Source organism: Euwallacea fornicatus, chromosome 2, assembly GCF_040115645.1.
Source record: "Euwallacea fornicatus isolate EFF26 chromosome 2, ASM4011564v1, whole genome shotgun sequence".
In the NCBI taxonomy this organism is placed as follows: Eukaryota; Metazoa; Arthropoda; class Insecta; order Coleoptera; family Curculionidae; genus Euwallacea; species Euwallacea fornicatus.
The window spans coordinates 1,097,306-1,115,936 of record NC_089542.1 but is presented as its reverse complement, the minus strand read 5'-3'; the positions used below and the strand labels follow the sequence as shown (position 1 = coordinate 1,115,936).

The window sequence follows — 18,631 nt, the reverse complement described above, 5'->3', positions numbered from 1 at the left end:
AAGTTTGTCTTTTAAATTGTTCCAATTGTGGTGTTGAAGAACAGTAAGGTTGATCAGTAATATTTTGTGGCCTGAGAATTCTACCAGAGTGCTGTCCAAAGTTCCTCCATGTTATATATTAGCAGATACTGTTAATTGGGCACCATTGATGTAAAAAGATCATCAGTTTTAAATGGATAATCAATTGTAACATTAGGTAAAATTTTGTAAAAAAAATTACATTTTAGCACCAAATTAGTCATTGGTTAGTCACTGAAACCTCAACAACAGTTTCCATATTGGTCCTTTATAATAAACAGTTAATATGATTTTTAGTTTTAACTGAGAACAGTGTGCAATGACACAGCTGTAGTAACCTCCACTTGTATGAGAGGCACTATTGCTAAATAAAATAAAAGATAAAGTAAACAAATGCTGTTCTTCAATATGTTAAGATTAGATTTTATCAAAAATGTTAATATGCATTTTAATAAAAAATTGTTGGTTTCGCCGTGAGTTATTTTATTGCTTTTGATCAATGTGTCCATTAACATATGAAAGTAAGCAGTTCAAATGCGTCGAATATTTTCCATTATAAAACAAAATTGGAATCGTTGCGAAAACGGCATTAAACTGGTTGATAAATTCCCTTAAATTTTTCCCATTTATCTACTTTTCTATCTTTTACAGTTTTCAAAATACACACACAGGCCTAGTTTGGGCCATCCTGTTTATTATGATCACTATTGTCTTAGTTCTCATGGAAATCAATTGTCAACTAAAGAGGTAAAAATATGGAAAAGGGTAGGTATTTAAAATAATACTTCAAATTAAATGGAAATTTTATATTTGTTGATATAAAGATTATCAGCCTACAGTTCTCAAAATATATTAAAATTAAATTAAATAGTGCCTCACCAATTTAAGAAATGATCATCATGTCTTTGTGACTAATCAGTATGAACTTTACTTAGGTACTTATTAACTAATAATATTTTAGTTAAAGGAGTACATATATGCAATGGAATATTTTTATGAAATGTTCATATCCTTCTGCCACTTGGCTAGAAAAATTTTAAATGCCAAGATTTGTATAGACCTTTATACCTGCTATTCAGGCAAAGGATTATCATTGTGACTATTGTCATCCACACAATTAATTCCATTATTGGCCTGCGAGTCTTTTTCCTCTATTTCCGCATTCAAATTCTGCATAAAATCAGGGTCTATTTCTCCCAATTTCTTTAAAAAGTTCTCTTTCATTTCAATGTTCCATTGAGAATACCATTCTCTAAACAATTTAATCTGAAAAAAAAATGGTATAATGATTTACTTATGCTTAGTTAACAGCACAAAAGCAAAACAACTTTTTTATTATAATTTAATACATGAAAGGTTTTCATTGAAAGATTTAGCACCTATAAGTTAATGTGAGAGTTGGAAAATATGTATAACTCTATTGGTCACCCTAGTTTGGAAGACCCAATTGCTCATATCACAATAATTTTTTGACAACTACATGTTCAGAATACGAATTGGTGAATGTGCAAGACCACATACCATTCATCAATATATTTCTCTGTTCCACTTTACAAAACACAAAAACAGATGGGCCAATCTATCAGTAGTTGAACAACTGCCAATTGGTTAAGTATATAAAATATTGTTGAGAATTTCATTTGGCATTTGGATTTATGATACACTTAGTTTCATGTAAGCTTACACTTACCTTCCTACTTACTGACACATACATTGAAATTCTATTAGAGTAAATACATACCCTGCACTCAAATAAAGACATTGGTTTCTCCCTGCAATTCATGTTAGAAATACTGCTAACAATCCCATTAACATATGATTTATGAGCATAATTCTCAGCTAAAATCAACAAGAAGTCAGATTTTTGTAGTTCACTCCATTCATCAAACCATTCCAACAGGTATCTTAGCTGAGCATTGGAGTTTATTGCTGTCATGGTTGAGGTATTTCAATCTTCTGGTTGAAACTATTTAGAAGGATGAAGAATGTTGGATCAAATCCGTGATATGAGATTTGAACCTTTTTTTGTTGTGATAAAGCATAATAAAGGGTGATCATAAGAAAACGTCGAGTAGACCTTGAAATTTTTTTTTGGGGTAAACCAGATGTTTGAACGTACATAGAAAACGGGTTAATCAAAGTCCCACTGTTGGGGTTCAGCACCTACGGCGAGGTGTTTTTTAATGATCACCCACTGCTTTAGTAGATTACCCCTTACTTTTTGCTTCAGTCGTCTTTATCAGTATGTTTTCAGTGACCTACTTTACTAAATTACATCCAAAGCGACAATAGCGAGAAACCTATACATATTTTAGTTAAGTATGAACCAATAAAATTAATATTTCAAGCCAAATTCTGGTAACTTTGACTATACGTGAAACAAGATGCATAACACAACCACAACTCAAAATACTGCAAGCCGGGAAGCTGCAAGACTTTCGACATTCTTTTTTTTTATTCTTGGGGTGCGTTCACAGTACTTCATAGTCTCTGTCGGACTTTCCTATGTTCAGTGCTAGTGCATCCGGTTCGAGCCGGTAAAGCAAACTTGCAATCAGCACGAGTCTGGTGATCTTCGCCCTCAAAAAGACAGGTCTTCCACTTCAAAAAATCATAGGTAATTGAGCTCAAAAAAGAGTGGTTTTCGACCCTTCAAATTGTCCCTACTATGACCTTGCACAGTTAAGGAAAGCTCTAGCAGCTACAGAGAATAAGTCCAGGTACAACCGGTTAGATTTTAAATTTAAACTCCATCTCCAGTTCAACCTAAGATTATGATAAATATTGAATGAAATATATGTCAAGTCTGGAGGTTAAATTTCAAGTCGGGTTTAAATTTTGACTGTACAATTCGGCCTCAAGGATCCTTTTTAGAGGGCAGAACCAATAGCAGTTCTTTTTAGTTAAATGTAGAGTATTTAGGTCCAGAAGACAACATAAATATTCTAGAACACCTACTCTGTCGTACAACACATCATCGCCTCAATTCAAAGTAACGATTTAGACATTTTGCAGTTTACACAATATTACTGAACTCCACAAGAAGTTCGTTTGTTGTTAAACATTTCGGCTGTATCTCAACAACATCGAGGAACAATACCGTTGCGATTTAGTCACGAATTTAAATTCCATCGCTGTTCTGCACTGTTCAAGCGTTAGACGTTTAATAAAACGAAAGCCCCTCAGAAGTGACAGACAAGGAAACAATTGATCGATGTCCAATCAATGACCTGAGTCAACCCGTGCATGAATCAATTATCTTTCATTATTTGTTGTTGTTGTTGTTGTGTAGTGTCACGAAAAGGAGCGTGTTAGATGTGTGAAAATAGTGTTTATTGGATTGGTTTATGTGGTTATGTAATTTAAAGTTTTTGTTTATTTACATTATTGTTTATTTATATAAGCCCCATATACCTAACAACTGAAAGTCTAAAAATCATGAAATTATTACTTGAAGAGCTTGAGCAAAAAAACTGTCCATCCAAGAGAGATAAGTTTTACAAAAATTTCTCTTCTGTTACTTCACGAAGTGATAACAGAACGATTACTCATCAAATCATCCCCAAAGTATTTGAACTAATTGAGAAACGATTCATATCTAAGACTACACTTTATCTGTCCCTGCTGGTAAATGAGAATATCCACCTCCTAGAGAAATGCCATGATTGGGAAAAGAGAAAACTGCAATCTTTTGACATAAAGGAAGCAATTAAAGATCCAACAATTTTCTATAATTACACAGTCTATACAAGAAAGCACTGGTTTGGTTATCTAATCAGCAATTGGCCCGCCACAGTAGAAGTTCTAACAAAGCCAGTATGTGATAAACTATTATTTGTAAATCTAATCGATACTACAAATGAATGGGACGATACGCGCAACAGGTCGCCATTGAATGAAATGCTAAAATGTTGCACAAGTGGCCCTGTAGATGAGTTTTGGATTTATTGCATTCAATGCGTCAGAAATTTGTTGACTTTGCATACTTGGTGCGAAGACAAAATCTGCCGTTCATTAAATACAAGTCAATTCCTTCACTACGCTAGTCAAAACTGTGTTTTAGCAATAATATCTCAATATCTGGTGATAGAGCAATATTGCGATCGTCTTCAAGAATTGTTTGACAGATTACTTGCTTCCAAGACATATTTAAATGAGGATCTGAATGTTCAAAATGAGATCTTATCATCATTTGCAATACTGGTGAAATTTTATCAACTGATTTTATGTAGTAACTATCACGACTCTAATGTAAATGAAATAATTGATCACATACAAACTAAATATCTAACATTAGAAAATCATAATTTGCAAATAGAGCTGCTTGAGTTAATGTTAACAACCCTATTTATGAGAAAAAGGGATTTACAAAATGATAGCAGTACACATTTTCAAAATGAGGGCATCTCAGAGGATGCTTATATTTGCAATGAAAATGAAGTTAGACTTACTTTAAATATTGCAAGACCTCTAATAGAGAAGATGCAGTTTAGTAATGCATTTGAACATGATTCAGTGAATCTTGATAAATTGAAAGAATTGCATAAAGTGGTTACGGATGTTGCCTGGAGGCTTGATTTGATAGTTAGTGTTGTTAAAGCGTGCAAAATAGAGACGCAACTAATGCATTACATGTTGGCACCTCCTGAGAGTCTTATTAAGCTTTGTCTCAAAAATGAAGATTTTAATCGGACATATCAAGTACTAAAGGTAAGTAAAAATATATCTTACCTTATGTGATGGAAATGCAAATGAACAGTTACTATTAGTGAAATAGTTATTTACGTTATACAAGGTGTCTCACTTCTACTAGGGTAGGCAAGGTAAGACATTGATTCATTCAGGAATTTGTTTTAAATTGACTCAAGGTGAAAGTCAATTGAAGACATGCAACTAAAATATTTTCAAGGTAGTCGTACTTCTGGTTAGACCAGAAGTAGGAAAAAAATTTCGTATTCCAAACGGTTCAATTATATGCTCCCGCTTGATTTTCATTTTGAGCTAAATTTTCAGATATTTTCCAGTTACATCTTTCTCATAATCAAGTAATATCTTACCTCACCAACCTCAGTGATCCACTTTGTAGTTAAGCTCTGAATGTCGGCTTTTCCGGTAAGTTATAGGTAACACGTGATGCAACTGATTAATTGGCATGACTAATTAAGTAATCATCTTGCAGTCAGCTGATTGCATTGTTGGTTGCTTCAGTTGTCTGGAAGGCTGGTTGCCTATGGTGTTGGCTCTACAGATGACGCATACCAATGCCACTTATTTTAAAGTATAGTTTAAAATTAATAGATGCATTTGTGCTTGGATATATTATTCACTCAAGAATACGTATTCAATGTTACTTAACATTTATGTAAATAATTTATATTGCAAAAAGCGGTATTTTTCTACAAAATGAAAATAATATAAAGGATGTAGAATATATCGCTAAACTAGTAGTAGTTTGATCCCTATAAGTAATTTCTTAGCTAGTTTAAAGTTGTTCAATCATTTTCTCTAATTCTCGATGGGCATGTATTTCATAGGTCGTTGGTTGGTACCTCCTCAAGGTTCCTTCATCATAATATACTCCAGGTGGGTTGTTGGCACAAAATGTTTTTATTTCATCAATTTCACTTCTTGGGTTACAAAATTTGAACCGACAGCAACAACAGCACCATCCTGAGAAAGTGACCTTTATTTTTTATTTATCTCGCCACTTTAACTTAGGATAACAAAATAAAAAGAAAATAGAAAATTTAATTCTTTTTCTGGACTCATTAGTGGTAATGGGACTTTTACAGATATTAAGCTGGTAAAATATTCCTGTCATAAAGGCACCACTTTGCCTTTATTTGAGAAACTTTGTCTTTTTACTAACTTTTCAGATCCCCATATTAACAGTTGAATTTGAGGGACCCTGTATAGAAAACTGGTCTTTGCCAATTTTTGTTTATCTTCTTGGAATGGATCCTTGTGTGTTAAAGATTTGAAATTTTATCAGGGTTATGTCAGAACAAATTTTACAATTTGCCAAAGTCTTACAATGATGAAGCAATATAGATTTTGATGCTACAAAAACAATTAATCTGATTTTTCGAACGTTGGTGTTGTCGACAATGTCAAAAAAAAAACGACTACCTAAGGTATTCAACATAAGACGCTGATTTGTGCCAAAGGGGACGGCTGGGGGAAAATGATCATGCCATGAGGCACCTCTTTACAGATAAAAAAATAAATTGGGCCATCTACCGTATTGACACCAGAGGGGAACAGCTATGACAACATAGACCAAAGCCCATATAGTGACAATGAGAAGCACCTTCTTGATGAAATAATATTTTGCGTCTTTCTTTAAATAAATCTGGCCTGACGTCAGGAGAACACATTTTACGTCTCCGATACCTGGATTAAGAAATAGCTTAATGATTCATTTCTCAATAAAGTCGAAATCACCATTTACCGAGACTTGTACTTTCTTTGTCGGTGCAATTTTGAGCCGCTACTTTAAACAAATTCTTTACGGCTTCATTTGGTGATTCTTTTTCTTTTACTTCTTTATACTTCGCGGTATCTTCTCGGGTTTCCTCTATCTTCATTGATTCGTCGTACTGGGACTTCAGGCTTTCATAATTGTAATCGCTATCATTTTTTTCATTTTCGATTTCACGTTTTACCAATTCAACATCGGTAGAATTCGCTGATTGGCTTTCATCGGCGAAGTATATTGTATCTTCATTCTATAAATATATAGGAGGAAGCAAGACACCGTTAACAGAATGTACAAGAAGCAGTTGTAAGCAGAGTGTAAGAAGCAGAGCAAAGTTTTAAATTCTCAAGTTTCAATGTATGTAACACGCGGCTCGATGGATTGAAAAAAACTAGTTCATTTGTTTTCCCTAAATATGTGTTTAGTGAGTCATAAATTTTTTCGAAATCAAGCAAAAAGTGGATATAAATTAAAAAAAAAACGACTTGCGTTGCAAATGTTTGTCTATATAGCCCACTAACTGTGAGAGTTGTCAAGATCCCTTTACTGAGCGTCGAAGAAAATTGTCCTTGCATACAGGGTGTTTAGTTTTAGACACTTGTAGAAAATTTCCATTAATAGTAAAGGTGGAGATGCAGTTGTGGCAATCTGTAAGATTTTTTGGATATAAAGGGAATGCATGCAGATTGATCAAGGCTCGCTTTATTGTAACGAATCAGTTTACTGCTGCAAAATGGTATCCATAGGGCGCTTTTTAATCAAGTCTGATAACATAATTTTATGTAATTTCTTACATGTGTTGTATATATTTTGAAATGATTTTATTGTTTCTTGTTTATTTAATGTTATCAACCAATAAAGTGTTAAAAAAAAATAGAACTTTATTTCCACCGCCCATTTGTAACAAGAATTATCCTACACCAAGGCAAAGCTAAGCACCAAGGCACCAGAACTGCACAAATATGAACTGAAAATATGCGCTCTTTAAATCCATACAACGAATATTACCCAGGATGGTTATGGATTTTTGGGGTGTGTAAAATTTTATGATGAAATTCTATAATATTGTGCACTAATGCCAAAATACCTTTCAAATTTTCGTTTGTCGCACTCCAACTCCCAACAAATTTAGGGCATAGCTCAGGTTTAAACAAAACCTTTTTTTTAAATGTATATGGTACTAAACAGAAGTTTCTTGCGTGAGCTGAAAACATTGTCGTAAGGCGAGAGGACGGTCCTTTAAAACTGGAGGTACCTCATTTTGTAAAACGTTTCTCACCCGCTTGTTTATGGTTCTCCAATCAGTTTTGCCGAAAGTTCAACTTATACCAGACATTTAACTGAAGATTCATATCGACAGTGATGTTCTCAATAAATAAGAATTTTCTGTGCGTCAAGAATAGAATTTTTACACCTCACTCGCATCACTAATTGAAAATTGCAACAACAGACTCAGTTACCACTATTTCTTAGGTTTTCTTTCGCAGCAGACAATGGGGCGATCATCCAGTTCCTTAGAGTAATTTTGCTTCATTCTTAAGATTAACCTGCATTGTTTAGTATGATATTAAAGAGTAGTGATTCCAACATAGTAAAAAGTAAAATTTAAATATTTGAGATGGATTTCATATATTTAAATTGAAAAAAAAACGGCAAATTAACGATCTTTTAACTTCAAATTTAAATATTTTGAGGTTATAATGGGAGGAGCGAAAGAGACATCTGGGAGAAAGACCGCAGTATTATCAGTCCGTCTCTCTCTGTGTTACACATATTCTGTCTTTATCTGGCATTTGTCTGAACGTTTTCAATCTCTGTCTTACCTATGGGGATACATTGACCGACTTTCTTCAGAGCTATCGCTTTATTAAAGAGATCATCCCCTTTAGCGTGCGCTAAACGCTTCGCTGTGGAATGTCTGGAATGTTGACGTTATATAATACTTAAAGACGCCATGTGTTTTCCGCACATCTGTATTCACCTTGAATTGACCTTCGCGGTAGTTTGTGGAAGGAATACGGTTATTTCAATATTAATAAACCTTTTCAATCTAATTTCGCTTTTAGCTTAATTTTGTTTTACTGTTTAACTTAAAATAAAAATAAATCTATGCAAAAAATTATAGAAACAGTTTTAAAAATATCTTCCTGCTAAAATTCAGGACTCTACTCTTTGCTTCATAGACCAATAGACCCTCGAGATATTCCAGGAGTACTGCGAATAATTATTTTAAGAAATCTGATTTATGTTTGTTAAGAATTGCTTCAGATAGTCGATGATTGAGCCAGATGATTATTTTTTCCGTACTTTCTTCATTTACTCAGTTTGCGTCGATAGCTATTTTTGCAAATTTTACCAAACGAGTGAAAGACACGAAAAATATATAAAATGTCTCTTTTAGCAGAAGAGAATGGGAATGAACTGAAGGTAGTGGACATAAAGACGCGTTAATAATAGTTGAAGAGGGACAAATTAGAATTAGCTACATGGATACAGGTTGTTCCGAAAAATGAGGAAAGCTATTAAGAAAAAAATTCTAAATGTGTAGAAAAAATTCTTTGTATAACGTAATGATAACTGTATTTCATACAGATTTTTAGCGTAACTTAAACTTCTACTGTGTTAGTTTTGCGTTACATACATAGTCGATGTAGTTTGCAGTTATAGCTGCTATCAGAGGATTCTACCAATTGACTAATTTTTGTGAAAAAAACTAGTAATGATGTAATTTAAGGCATAACTAATAACTATAATGTATGGAGAATTTTATGAAGAAGCCAAATATACACTAATAAATAGGGATTCCATTTGAAAAAATGAATTACAATATAATTGTGCGCAGTCTTTGCGTAACATTCTGTATGATCGAAGATATTTTTAGATGATAGTCCTCCTGGTCCTTTTCGACTTTCATATAATTTTTTTTTAATATTGCAAAAAATGGGAGATAGGGCAGTCTGGTTAGACCACGAATGTATTAACAATATCAAAGGGTAAACTGTGAGAAACGGTGTCGAAAGGGGGAAAAACTGTTTAAAGGAAAGTGCAGGAAGACGTGTGCGAATTTTAATCGCGAGATAGAGAAATACCTTTATAATATTGCCGGTTTCATCTACAAATCCAGCGATCCAAGGTTCTGGCTTTGCTAGACGGAGCTCTGGAAAATTTTGCCTCGGTTCACCTTCCCTTACTAATTTTACACCTTGTTCTTTTCTAAAATTCTTGTTTCTTGACATACTATGTAATCTGTAATATTTATCAGAATTGAGACTTTCGTCAGGTAGGTTCAGAGCTTTTCTTTCGTGGTCACGTATGAGTTCTTCCTCCTCGTAGATGTCCTCCACATCAGACCACTCCAATGTTTCCGGTATTAAAAATTCTTCATCCTGTTGTAAGTTTATTTCGTATTCTGGAACCCAAATGCTACCCACTCCTGTTGCCATCGCGTGAAAAATTAATATTCCTATGTGGTTCATGGCCGAATGATATTTGAATTGTGTAAATGATTGTTTATTTGACATTGCCACCAGGTAGACGTTACTAACAACAATATATTTACATTAAGGCTCCTAGAGACAGACGATACGTCGCGCTACCGAGTAGCGCCACTCTGTTGCCTTTCTAACGTTTATTTTAAGTGCCTGCTCATCCAAAGGAGCGATTCTCATATTGATTAATGGCGTTGGCCGTATTAACTGGTGCAAAGTAAAAGAAATGTCTTCAAAAACAAATTAGGATTCCGATAGATTTTTTATTAAAAAAAAAAAACATGACCACTGGCATATTTACTATCAACCGGTTTTTGTGTTTTAGATATTCAACTTGGAAAACACCCATCTCGCCAAAGAAATTATATTCACTGAAAAATTGCACGAATTGAAAGATACTTTCTTAAGAGCAATTAAGCTGAAAGAGGTCAAAAATGCTTTCGGCGTAATATCCTCCAGTATGAAACTGCATTTTGAGAGGTTTTCTGAGGAATTTTTTTTATATAAATCCTTAGCTCAAGATATTGAAACGGAAAAAGTAATTCTCGAAAACATCGAACTGTACCCTTTCTTGGAGAACTACCAATCTGATCGAGAATTATTCATGTATATGCTGGATTTATCAATTTCGCAGGTTGATACATGCGAGGATTCTAAGGCACTGCTGCAATTGGCCTCCAGTCATCACACGTTAAGTGAATATGATACTAGCTTATCAAAATTTACTAGAGTTTTGATTGTTCTCTTGAATGAAGCTAGAGAAAGTAAAGCCGGGCCTTTGTCCTCAATATTACTGAACCCTGAAATAGATTTTCATGCAAAAATCAGAACGATGGACGGCTGTTATCAAACCTTACAAGATTTGTATACACGATTCTGCCAAAGTCTGTATGTAGAAGAAACGACTGGAAATTTCTGCAAAGATCACTCATGTCATGCAGTTTATAATAGTTTGTTTAGTAGTAGCTGCTTGAACGAAGCAGCAGCAGCAGCAGCAGCGAGTGAGGATGTGGAACGAGTAAGGTACCTCCAAAAGCTCTTCAACTATCTCCAAGCCTTTTCGGAAGTGCTCTATATCGAACTAGACGCATCAGATCTGATTTCGAAGGGCAAAAATTGCTCGTTCTTTAACCTTTTATTTTACAATAGATCGGAACTCATGGGACATTTACTGTTTGAAAAAAACTTAGATCCCACCGAGTATGAAAAATACTTTGGCAAGCTGAAACTAGATTTCTTGTATCACGTGGCTGGTAATTGTTTCCCCACCATCAACCTACACTCCCACGAGCGCATAACCAAAGAAGAACTTTATCCAGAGAACATCTTGTACCCCCCTAATCCGGCTGTTATAAACTACATAAAACGAAGGAACTGGCTTATTGCGCTGCTGCTAATCGAGATGCATAAAGTGAAAGGAGTTGAATTGGAGATTGGTGTGTCGAGAATACAAAACTTCATCAATTATCTGCGACTTCCAAGAATTCAGAACTTGCGACCCATCTTCAAATATAATGAGATCATGACGGGTCTTCAAAACGAAATCGGTTTCCATCAGGTTCACGATTTCGTGTACTCCGAGATTGGAAAGCACGTGGATATAGATTCGACACACTCCAGTGGTTCTCGATGCATTTTTGATTCAGCTGAAGAAATTGAAGAGGACAAATTGAAAGCTACCAATTGGAAGCATTTATACGTGGTCATTGAAAGTATATCCGATAAACAGTTGAGGAAAAATAGGCATATTAAGGAGCTGCGCGATATGCTTCTCGTGAACTTGGTGAGAGACGGGGTTGAATGCGAATATTATAAGTATGTGATGAAGATTCACGATAAAGACATAAGAATTAACATGATGTTGGATTACATGAAGGTCTGGCCTGAAGATTTCTGTATAAACAGTCTTAAGTACGAATTGACCAGGTTTGATTTGAACACTGCTGATAAGAGGCTGGTAGAATTGGTGATGTGGCTGAAGCACATTGAGCATAGTAAGAAAGTAAGTGTATATTTTGACTGGGTAGTAGTAAGGTCCGAAGGTCAAATTGTTTTCAGATCATGACATTAGTCGGCATTGATAATACGACGAGTTTGTACGAGATGTGCACTCTTAAGCCTAAAGAGCTATTGCAGAAGCTGTTAGTTAGCACCAAAGAGGTACCTAATTTCGTTATTATCGTTTACGTGTTTTATGTTTTTTTTTTTAATAATTTGTGAAATAGAACAAAAATATAGACATCCCCCACATCAACTAGCCAATAAGACACCTCGTTGCCTCAATCCATTTTAAATTGCAAGGTACTGTAGTATCATTTTTTATTAGGAGTACCTTCACATCCCCCCTATACATGGAAAACGCTGTTGGACTTTTCATTGTTGGAACACATAGATTTTAGGGCACAAACGCGAAAAAAAATGTGCTGATATCACAATGAAAATAAGTTCAATGGCAAGCTTAGAATATACAGGATGGTTCAAATTTTAGCACTTCACTATTGGGGATAAGAGGGCATTTTAAGGTGGATTGCTCATGTAAACGTAGGTCTTATTTCGTCCCGATTTTCTTTACAACCTAAGAGAGTCGCCAGGGTTCACCCCTGGAAGCTTATTCTGGGGTTTACTGAATGACTATGTACGCCTCAATCGTAATAATACTCCCATTGAATTTCGATATTTTGCAGGTCGATTTAATCATAGATTTCATACAACTTCACGATGTTAACACTAGCTTGATCGCTAGCATAGATGAGACAATTCTGGAAATGGCATTCGATATGGCCTTCGACAACACCTCCATCGCCCGACTTTTATCACTGTTACCAGAAGACCAAGCGATAAGACTATGCGAGAATCTAGTGAACGTTCTTAAAGATATCCAGCAACTACAGTTCATTATTGAATATCTGAAGGAAAATTCATACGAAATTGAAGATTTGCCACAGATTTCTCTGAGTCTAGGAATTTTGTCGGTGTTCAACCATAGCGATTTTGATCAGCAGCTTTTGCTTTTACTTAGAGACCCCCTGAGTATTATCGAAGTTCTTATTATGAATACCATGCTAGATAAGTTGGGTTTGGCGTGGCCAATTATTAAGTCAAGCATCCAGAAGTGTAACGAAGAATCTGAAGAAAACCTGCTTACAGTCGATATGGTTGATGGATTATTGAGAAGATATGCTGAAAAGAGCTTGGATTTTCGGGTGATAGCGCAGCCAGAACCCAGGTTACTTCGGACACCAGAACATAAGTTGTTGCAGTCGTTGGATTCTATACAACTTGATCCTGATAACAAAGGTATTTTTCAAAAATGTTCTTCAAATGGTCGGGAAGTACGGTTATTCGCCTACTGCCAGAACAAGTATTGTGGTGCAATGTATTGGAACCCTATCCTGGTTCATCCAACTATCATGCGTGCACGAACCATTGCGCACGAGCAGAAGGCGAAGGAAGTATTTCACGCTAGTGCTCGTACCTCAACAACTATGAAAAAAAGTCACTGTTAAGGCTAATTTATATGGGAAAATAAGTTTCTTGATAAATTTTTCTTAGCATGCAAGATGCAGAAGTTCGAATTTTGGATTTCTCACAACGAAAATTTCCCATTTGATGAACACATTTTTTTCATAGTTCAGCAATATTTATCGCTTCTATCCTTTCTGTTGAAGGTTTCTTGATGCCCGAAGAAGTTCCAGCTCGGTGTGAATGGATAAGTAACAGTGACGTGATAGAGTGCCCGTGCTGTAAAAACACGTTTTTCTCAATGTTCAATCGTAGGCACCATTGTAGACGATGCGGAAGGATAATATGTTCGGGCTGTTCAAAAAAACGCATGATTGTAATGATTATTTTCAGTTCATTTTGAAATATTTCGGCAGTTCGATTAATAACACGGCCATAGTCGGACCAGTCGGCCATTATGCGGTGGGCGAAACACTGAGCTGAAAGGTCTTCTAAATTTATTCATTTATTGCCTGTGTTTTTATGAGCCCTTTTCCTTCTCAAATACCCATTGCGGTGAGGTAATGTTACCATTATCAAACTGTTATCGATACGGTAAAGCGCTCGTAGCCGCACGGAATTAGGAAACTGTTATTAATCGAACACCCGGTCCAGTTAGCAGTAAGAGTGTGGATACTCACACCTTGAGGCTCTATACTGAATCAAAACTGCATTGCTTTAGGTGCCCACTTATGGCGATATTACCGTCCGCGTTTGCAACGATTGTTTCATGCAAACTTTCATTGATGCTAGCGACGATACGATGTCCACGGAGTCCCTTCTGGATGAGTATTGGATGCTTACTAGTGACGCGGAATATAATAGAATAGTTCGAGAGGAATTTTCCTACGAATTTGCGCCCAGTGTATCTTTATGCCTCTCGTTGATGAAGTTTCACTCGAAATGTGATGAATATTCCAGGTAACATTCATATTATGCAGAAAACATTATGGACTTAATTCGGCTAGCAGTTTATATTTCACTGTATCTCGTTGCAATGCGTCTATTTTATGTGTGAGATAACAAATCGATTTCAGATTTTTACTACATCAGTGCGATACGCTTCTCAAACTTCTAATCCCCAACCAAGAGCCCCTACAGGAAATCGACTACAGGCTCGTCATCAGAATGCTTAAGTAGGGAAATATATACTACAAACTGTCACTGTTACTTAACATTACCTGCCCTTGGAAAGGTCTCTAGCCCTGGCATCTAAGATGGCTGCACACGATAATAATTCTCAAATAGACACGACCTCAGCAGGGAGAATTCTCAGGCAAGCCGAACTTCTCGACTTATTCGCTGAAAGGGGCTGCTTGAATTTCCTGCCCATCTCAGGCAATGCCACATTCATCGACTCTATATCTCTTATGAGATTGACCGACAAATTGTTAGAGAGAGAGCAATGGAGCCTGGCCTTGGAGGTTTCCACTAAGGCTGGTATCGATAAGTCAGGTAAACATCTTGTTCGGCACCCTAAGGAAGTATTTCCTGATTCGCGCCTTTTAGGAGTGTTTGTGGCTTGGGGTATAAGCTGCCTGAAAGCAGGCAACTTGGCCATCGCCAGGGAGATATTTGGCAAATGTCTTGATAAAAATGTCGTTAGGGACTCGGTTTCTTGTGACGTAGACTCTCTAAAAGTTACTAAAAATCCTCCATTGCTGACTGAAATCATTAAGATCTTGGAGTCAAAGAAAGAAATCATTAATGAGCAACTCGTTATCGACCATCAGCGACTTTTAGGTTCGTCTATGATGACGTTGAATCAAAGCATGATGTCAGGCTCTCAGCCAGAGAGTGCGGTTTTCATTATGAACAAACTGAAGAACTTGAAGAACATTGAGTGTGGGTATTATCCCCCCACCAAAAAGTCGCCCAATTTTGGCAAAACAGTATTGGAACCAGTGATTTACGATGAGTGCGTGTATTATCTAACCAAATACGGAACAGCAGTAAGCCTAGTGGAGTTCCATGTTAAGTACGGCCAGTTTGGAAACGCTGCTGAGTGCATACTTAAGAAGCAATTGTCACTTGATGCTTTCATTCATATTTACATGAAGTGTTTAAGAGGAGGAACTGTGATGCTGCTGCAAGCTCGTATGGCTGAAATGGACCCCACGCTGACCATTTGGAAAGTAAGTGAACGATCTTAAAGCCCGTTTACGATGTGTTTGGATCGGCTTACGCACATTGAAATACAATAGCAGCTATTTACCTAACGAGTGCGAAAAGTGGTATTTTACCGCACGAGACATAACGAAATTAAACAAAAATACGTAATTCATGGAAAAATAATTGCTCTCTCAGGTTTTGAATCAAATTTTATGTTAGACATGCAGGGTGAAAAGTTATTAACTATGAAATGAGCGTATGTGGAGGGTTTTACACGCAACTCGGAGAGCAGTGTAGTTCTGAAATTATCAACCTTTGGATGAAGTATGTTTGCGCCAATCGTTAGCTCACGACGTGCAGAATCTCCTGTTCTCATTGTTAATGAACCACCTGTATATCCTGACCGAGTGACGTCCGAATCAACTGACCGCTACCAGGAGAGCAAAATCGGACTTCCATGTCTTCGTGTCCGAAATCTGCGATCTAACATGCGAAAAATTTCGTTATTTTATAAAATTCCCGATTAGATTCGATCCAAATACACCGCGAATGGGCTCCAGCAGCTTTGCAGTCGGAGCTAACAAATTTTTTGTTTTTAATCAAAGGATCATCTGATAAAAATCTGCAGCCACATGGCGAAGCAAAACTTGTTGAACAGCCTCTACCAGTTGCAGTTGTACATGGGCGATTACGTCAGAGCGGCAATGACTTGCGTTAAATTTTATGAGGAAAATGTGTCTTCGTTTACTGATTTGTTCAATAACAGTTACCATTTGAGAGAATCCCTTAAACATTTGGTTCAGGCTAAGGAACAAGAGCAATGGATCACCGTTTCATCAGGTAATTTGCGCCAGCGTTCGATGTGATACCGGGTGAATTCTAAGCTTCGTGTCTATGTACAAAAGTATGCAGGAGAAATTTGCAAGATGCAGAGTGTCGCGTCGTGATCAGTTGTTATTCTCGAGGCTACAGTCGCGATCAGCATGTAGCACTTCTTGATAAATTAGGATTTTCTTTTATCTATGTAGTTACATCGACGGAGGTTGTACCAGCATTTGAGGAAACTAGCATTGCTAGTCCATTGGTGAAGAAGATGGCACCTGAAAACATTGAAAAGCATACCATTACAATAATGATGCAGCTACAAGTAGCGCATTTCCTTTCTGACCAAGAAAAGAATGGTTTGTCCCCAGTTCAGGTATTTTTGGATATTTACCCAAATGCAGGTAAGAACTTTGGAAATTGCCTCGTCGTAGACAGTAGTGACTGTCTTGTTGCCTGAGTTATTTGTTTATAATTATAGCATGCAACACAAAAAAAATGAAAGGCACTTTCCTGTAAATCTTGCCGATTGTTGGCAAAGACTTGCAGAGATTTCGGCCTCAAGCGAATTATGATGAATATTTGATTTGGCTGAAAAATGTATCAGAGTAATATAGATATATATATAATAAGGTAAAAAATCACCTGAGTGACAAGACCTTTGCAGTCTTAGTGTACAGCGAGTCTATTATTTAGCGTGAGTAATATGAAACAAATGCTATCGAGAGTGAATAATGGGCAACTATACCATCTTCCGTAGAATGCCGAAACAAAGAGCGAATATTAAAATTATTAAACTTCAATTTTCGGCGAGCACTGAATTTGAAGATTTGAGGCAATCATGCGGTAGAAATCGTAAAATGTTGAGAATATTATAGACTTTATTGTGAATCTAGTAGATTTTGCCTCACAAATTTAACTTTGCGAAAGAGATGTTTCCCAATCTACTGCTATATTTACAGGAGTAGATGCAAGTAGATCTAGAATTTTCTATAATCGCTGGTTTTGAAGCGAACTCTATTTCGATTTCAAAAAGGCCTTATTGATCGTGTGTCGCGGTGTGCAAGTTGGGATCTAATACCATGTCTGGATCTCTGTTCGCATGAGTCTCCGGTTAGCTCTGCGGCAAGTACCGAGTGAAGGGCTGTTGTCCAGAAAATTTACTACGCCGTTTGGAGGAATGCCTCCGCGCACTCTCCTCTTTCTGATATTTAGGGACAACCCAACTAAAATAAAGATGAAACTAATACGTTTTGGGCGAATACAAAACTTACGTATCTGCTACTTTTCGAGCAGAATCCATGATTAAGCTATTTGAACGTCGACCTAATGCTTCCCATACAAAGATATTTGTTTTGCAGATAATGCTCTAAAGGACAATCTTGTCTTACCAACGCTCTTTGGTTCTGAATCCCAGAGAACATACATTGCCATTCTTTGTCTTGTTTGCTCGGATTCTCTGAAAGAAGGATTCGACTTGTCGTTAAAGTGGGTATTCTCAGTTACGCCCACGATGCTCTTTAAAATTTATATTACTCCGTTTCTCCAAACTCTCAGAATCAGCAACGAATTTAAACTTAGACTTGTCAAAGTTTACAAGGAAGCCACGAAGTATTTCGCACAGAACCACCAATTCAGCCGCATAACAGAACTGGTGGCATGTATTCAAAACCATGGAGGATTTGAACGTCCTAAATCTGCCGAAATTTGCGACGAAATGCTTATATTTGCCGTGGCAACCCTTAAGAACGATACCATTCCAGAATCAAGCGTTGAAGAACTGATAAAAATGATCTGTGATAGAAGTGCGAAGGTATAAATTGTTGATTAACATAATTAATGATAAACTACCATTAGCCACCAATTTGTTTAAAATAGATTTCAGCGTATATTGAGGCCAAACAACTAAAAACTGCATATTTTTTGGCGACAAAACACAAACGAGTGGTGGACTTGAAGAGGATTATGAGGGAAGCGGAGATATCCAATCAAAGGGACATAAAGGCGCTGTGCCAGAAAGCCATAAATAAGTATTCTTATGTAAATAGTTGTAAAAGTGAGAAATGAAGTCAAAATACGATGGAAAAACTATTATGTTGTACGCAGAGTGTTTATTAAATGCTTGGAACAGTCAAAGTCTGTGAAACCAATTGAAAATTAAAAGTCTGATTTATGGCAGGACACGTACCAACCCTTTTGCCATCTTAATATT

At 36.3% G+C, this 18,631-nt stretch overlaps 3 protein-coding genes across 7 annotated transcripts; 1 reads left to right on the top strand and 2 right to left on the bottom strand.

Moving 5' to 3' along the window:
- Nucleotides 1-809: 809 nt before the first annotated feature.
- Nucleotides 810-5,050, bottom strand: LOC136350257 (uncharacterized protein C14orf119). Of its 3 annotated transcripts, none has more exons than XM_066301803.1 (3): nucleotides 4,750-5,050; nucleotides 1,760-1,984; nucleotides 810-1,284 (listed from the first exon to the last, which is right to left on the bottom strand). In XM_066301803.1, exons 2-3 carry the CDS (start codon nucleotides 1,952-1,954, stop codon nucleotides 1,090-1,092), a joined length of 390 nt encoding a protein of 129 aa, XP_066157900.1. In that variant the 5' UTR covers nucleotides 1,955-1,984; nucleotides 4,750-5,050; the 3' UTR covers nucleotides 810-1,089. The 3 variants fall into 3 exon arrangements, with proteins under 3 accessions (XP_066157900.1, XP_066157899.1, XP_066157898.1); XM_066301802.1 differs by lacking the exon at nucleotides 4,750-5,050 and adding an exon at nucleotides 2,237-3,153 and having other exon boundaries at nucleotides 1,760-2,181; XM_066301801.1 differs by lacking the exon at nucleotides 4,750-5,050 and adding an exon at nucleotides 2,237-3,153.
- Sptz (Spastizin) lies at nucleotides 3,271-18,555 on the top strand. Of its 2 annotated transcripts, XM_066301796.1 has the most exons (14): nucleotides 3,281-4,728; nucleotides 10,310-11,986; nucleotides 12,043-12,144; nucleotides 12,669-13,281; nucleotides 13,653-13,822; nucleotides 14,168-14,406; nucleotides 14,523-14,621; nucleotides 14,681-14,940; nucleotides 14,995-15,620; nucleotides 16,203-16,437; nucleotides 16,626-16,823; nucleotides 17,781-17,907; nucleotides 17,977-18,232; nucleotides 18,298-18,555. In XM_066301796.1, the coding sequence occupies exons 1-14, from the start codon at nucleotides 3,457-3,459 to the stop codon at nucleotides 18,484-18,486; spliced, it is 6,063 nt and encodes a 2,020-aa protein (XP_066157893.1). In that variant the 5' UTR covers nucleotides 3,281-3,456; the 3' UTR covers nucleotides 18,487-18,555. The 2 variants fall into 2 exon arrangements, with proteins under 2 accessions (XP_066157894.1, XP_066157893.1); XM_066301797.1 differs by lacking the exons at nucleotides 16,203-16,437; nucleotides 17,781-17,907; nucleotides 17,977-18,232; nucleotides 18,298-18,555 and having other exon boundaries at nucleotides 3,271-4,728; nucleotides 16,626-16,817.
- On the bottom strand, nucleotides 5,376-10,067 carry LOC136350256 (uncharacterized). Of its 2 annotated transcripts, XM_066301799.1 has the most exons (4): nucleotides 9,586-10,067; nucleotides 6,470-6,746; nucleotides 6,259-6,411; nucleotides 5,376-5,688 (listed from the first exon to the last, which is right to left on the bottom strand). In XM_066301799.1, the coding sequence occupies exons 1-4, from the start codon at nucleotides 10,015-10,017 to the stop codon at nucleotides 5,501-5,503; spliced, it is 1,050 nt and encodes a 349-aa protein (XP_066157896.1). In that variant the 5' UTR covers nucleotides 10,018-10,067; the 3' UTR covers nucleotides 5,376-5,500. The 2 variants fall into 2 exon arrangements, with proteins under 2 accessions (XP_066157896.1, XP_066157897.1); XM_066301800.1 differs by lacking the exon at nucleotides 6,259-6,411.
- Nucleotides 18,556-18,631: the final 76 nt, after the last annotated feature.

Excerpts from the sequence above, each read along its gene's own strand:
- Sptz (XM_066301796.1), top strand. The coding sequence starts at position 3,457 with ATGAAATTATTACTTGAAGAGCTTGAGCAAAAAAACTGTCCATCCAAG. Across the intron at positions 4,729-10,309 it reads GGACATATCAAGTACTAAAG|ATATTCAACTTGGAAAACAC; the intron begins GTAAGTAAAAAT and ends TTTGTGTTTTAG. Across the intron at positions 14,941-14,994 it reads GGCTGGTATCGATAAGTCAG|GAGTGTTTGTGGCTTGGGGT; the intron begins GTAAACATCTTG and ends CGCGCCTTTTAG.
- LOC136350256 (XM_066301799.1), bottom strand. The coding sequence starts at position 10,017 with ATGTCAAATAAACAATCATTTACACAATTCAAATATCATTCGGCCATG. Across the intron at positions 6,747-9,585 it reads AAACCGGCAATATTATAAAG|AATGAAGATACAATATACTT; the intron begins GTATTTCTCTAT and ends ATATATTTATAG. Across the intron at positions 5,689-6,258 it reads TCCCCTCTGGTGTCAATACG|GATGGTGCTGTTGTTGCTGT; the intron begins GTAGATGGCCCA and ends TCACTTTCTCAG.
- LOC136350257 (XM_066301803.1), bottom strand. The coding sequence starts at position 1,954 with ATGACAGCAATAAACTCCAATGCTCAGCTAAGATACCTGTTGGAATGG. Across the intron at positions 1,285-1,759 it reads TGTCTTTATTTGAGTGCAGG|ATTAAATTGTTTAGAGAATG; the intron begins GTATGTATTTAC and ends TTTTTTTTTCAG.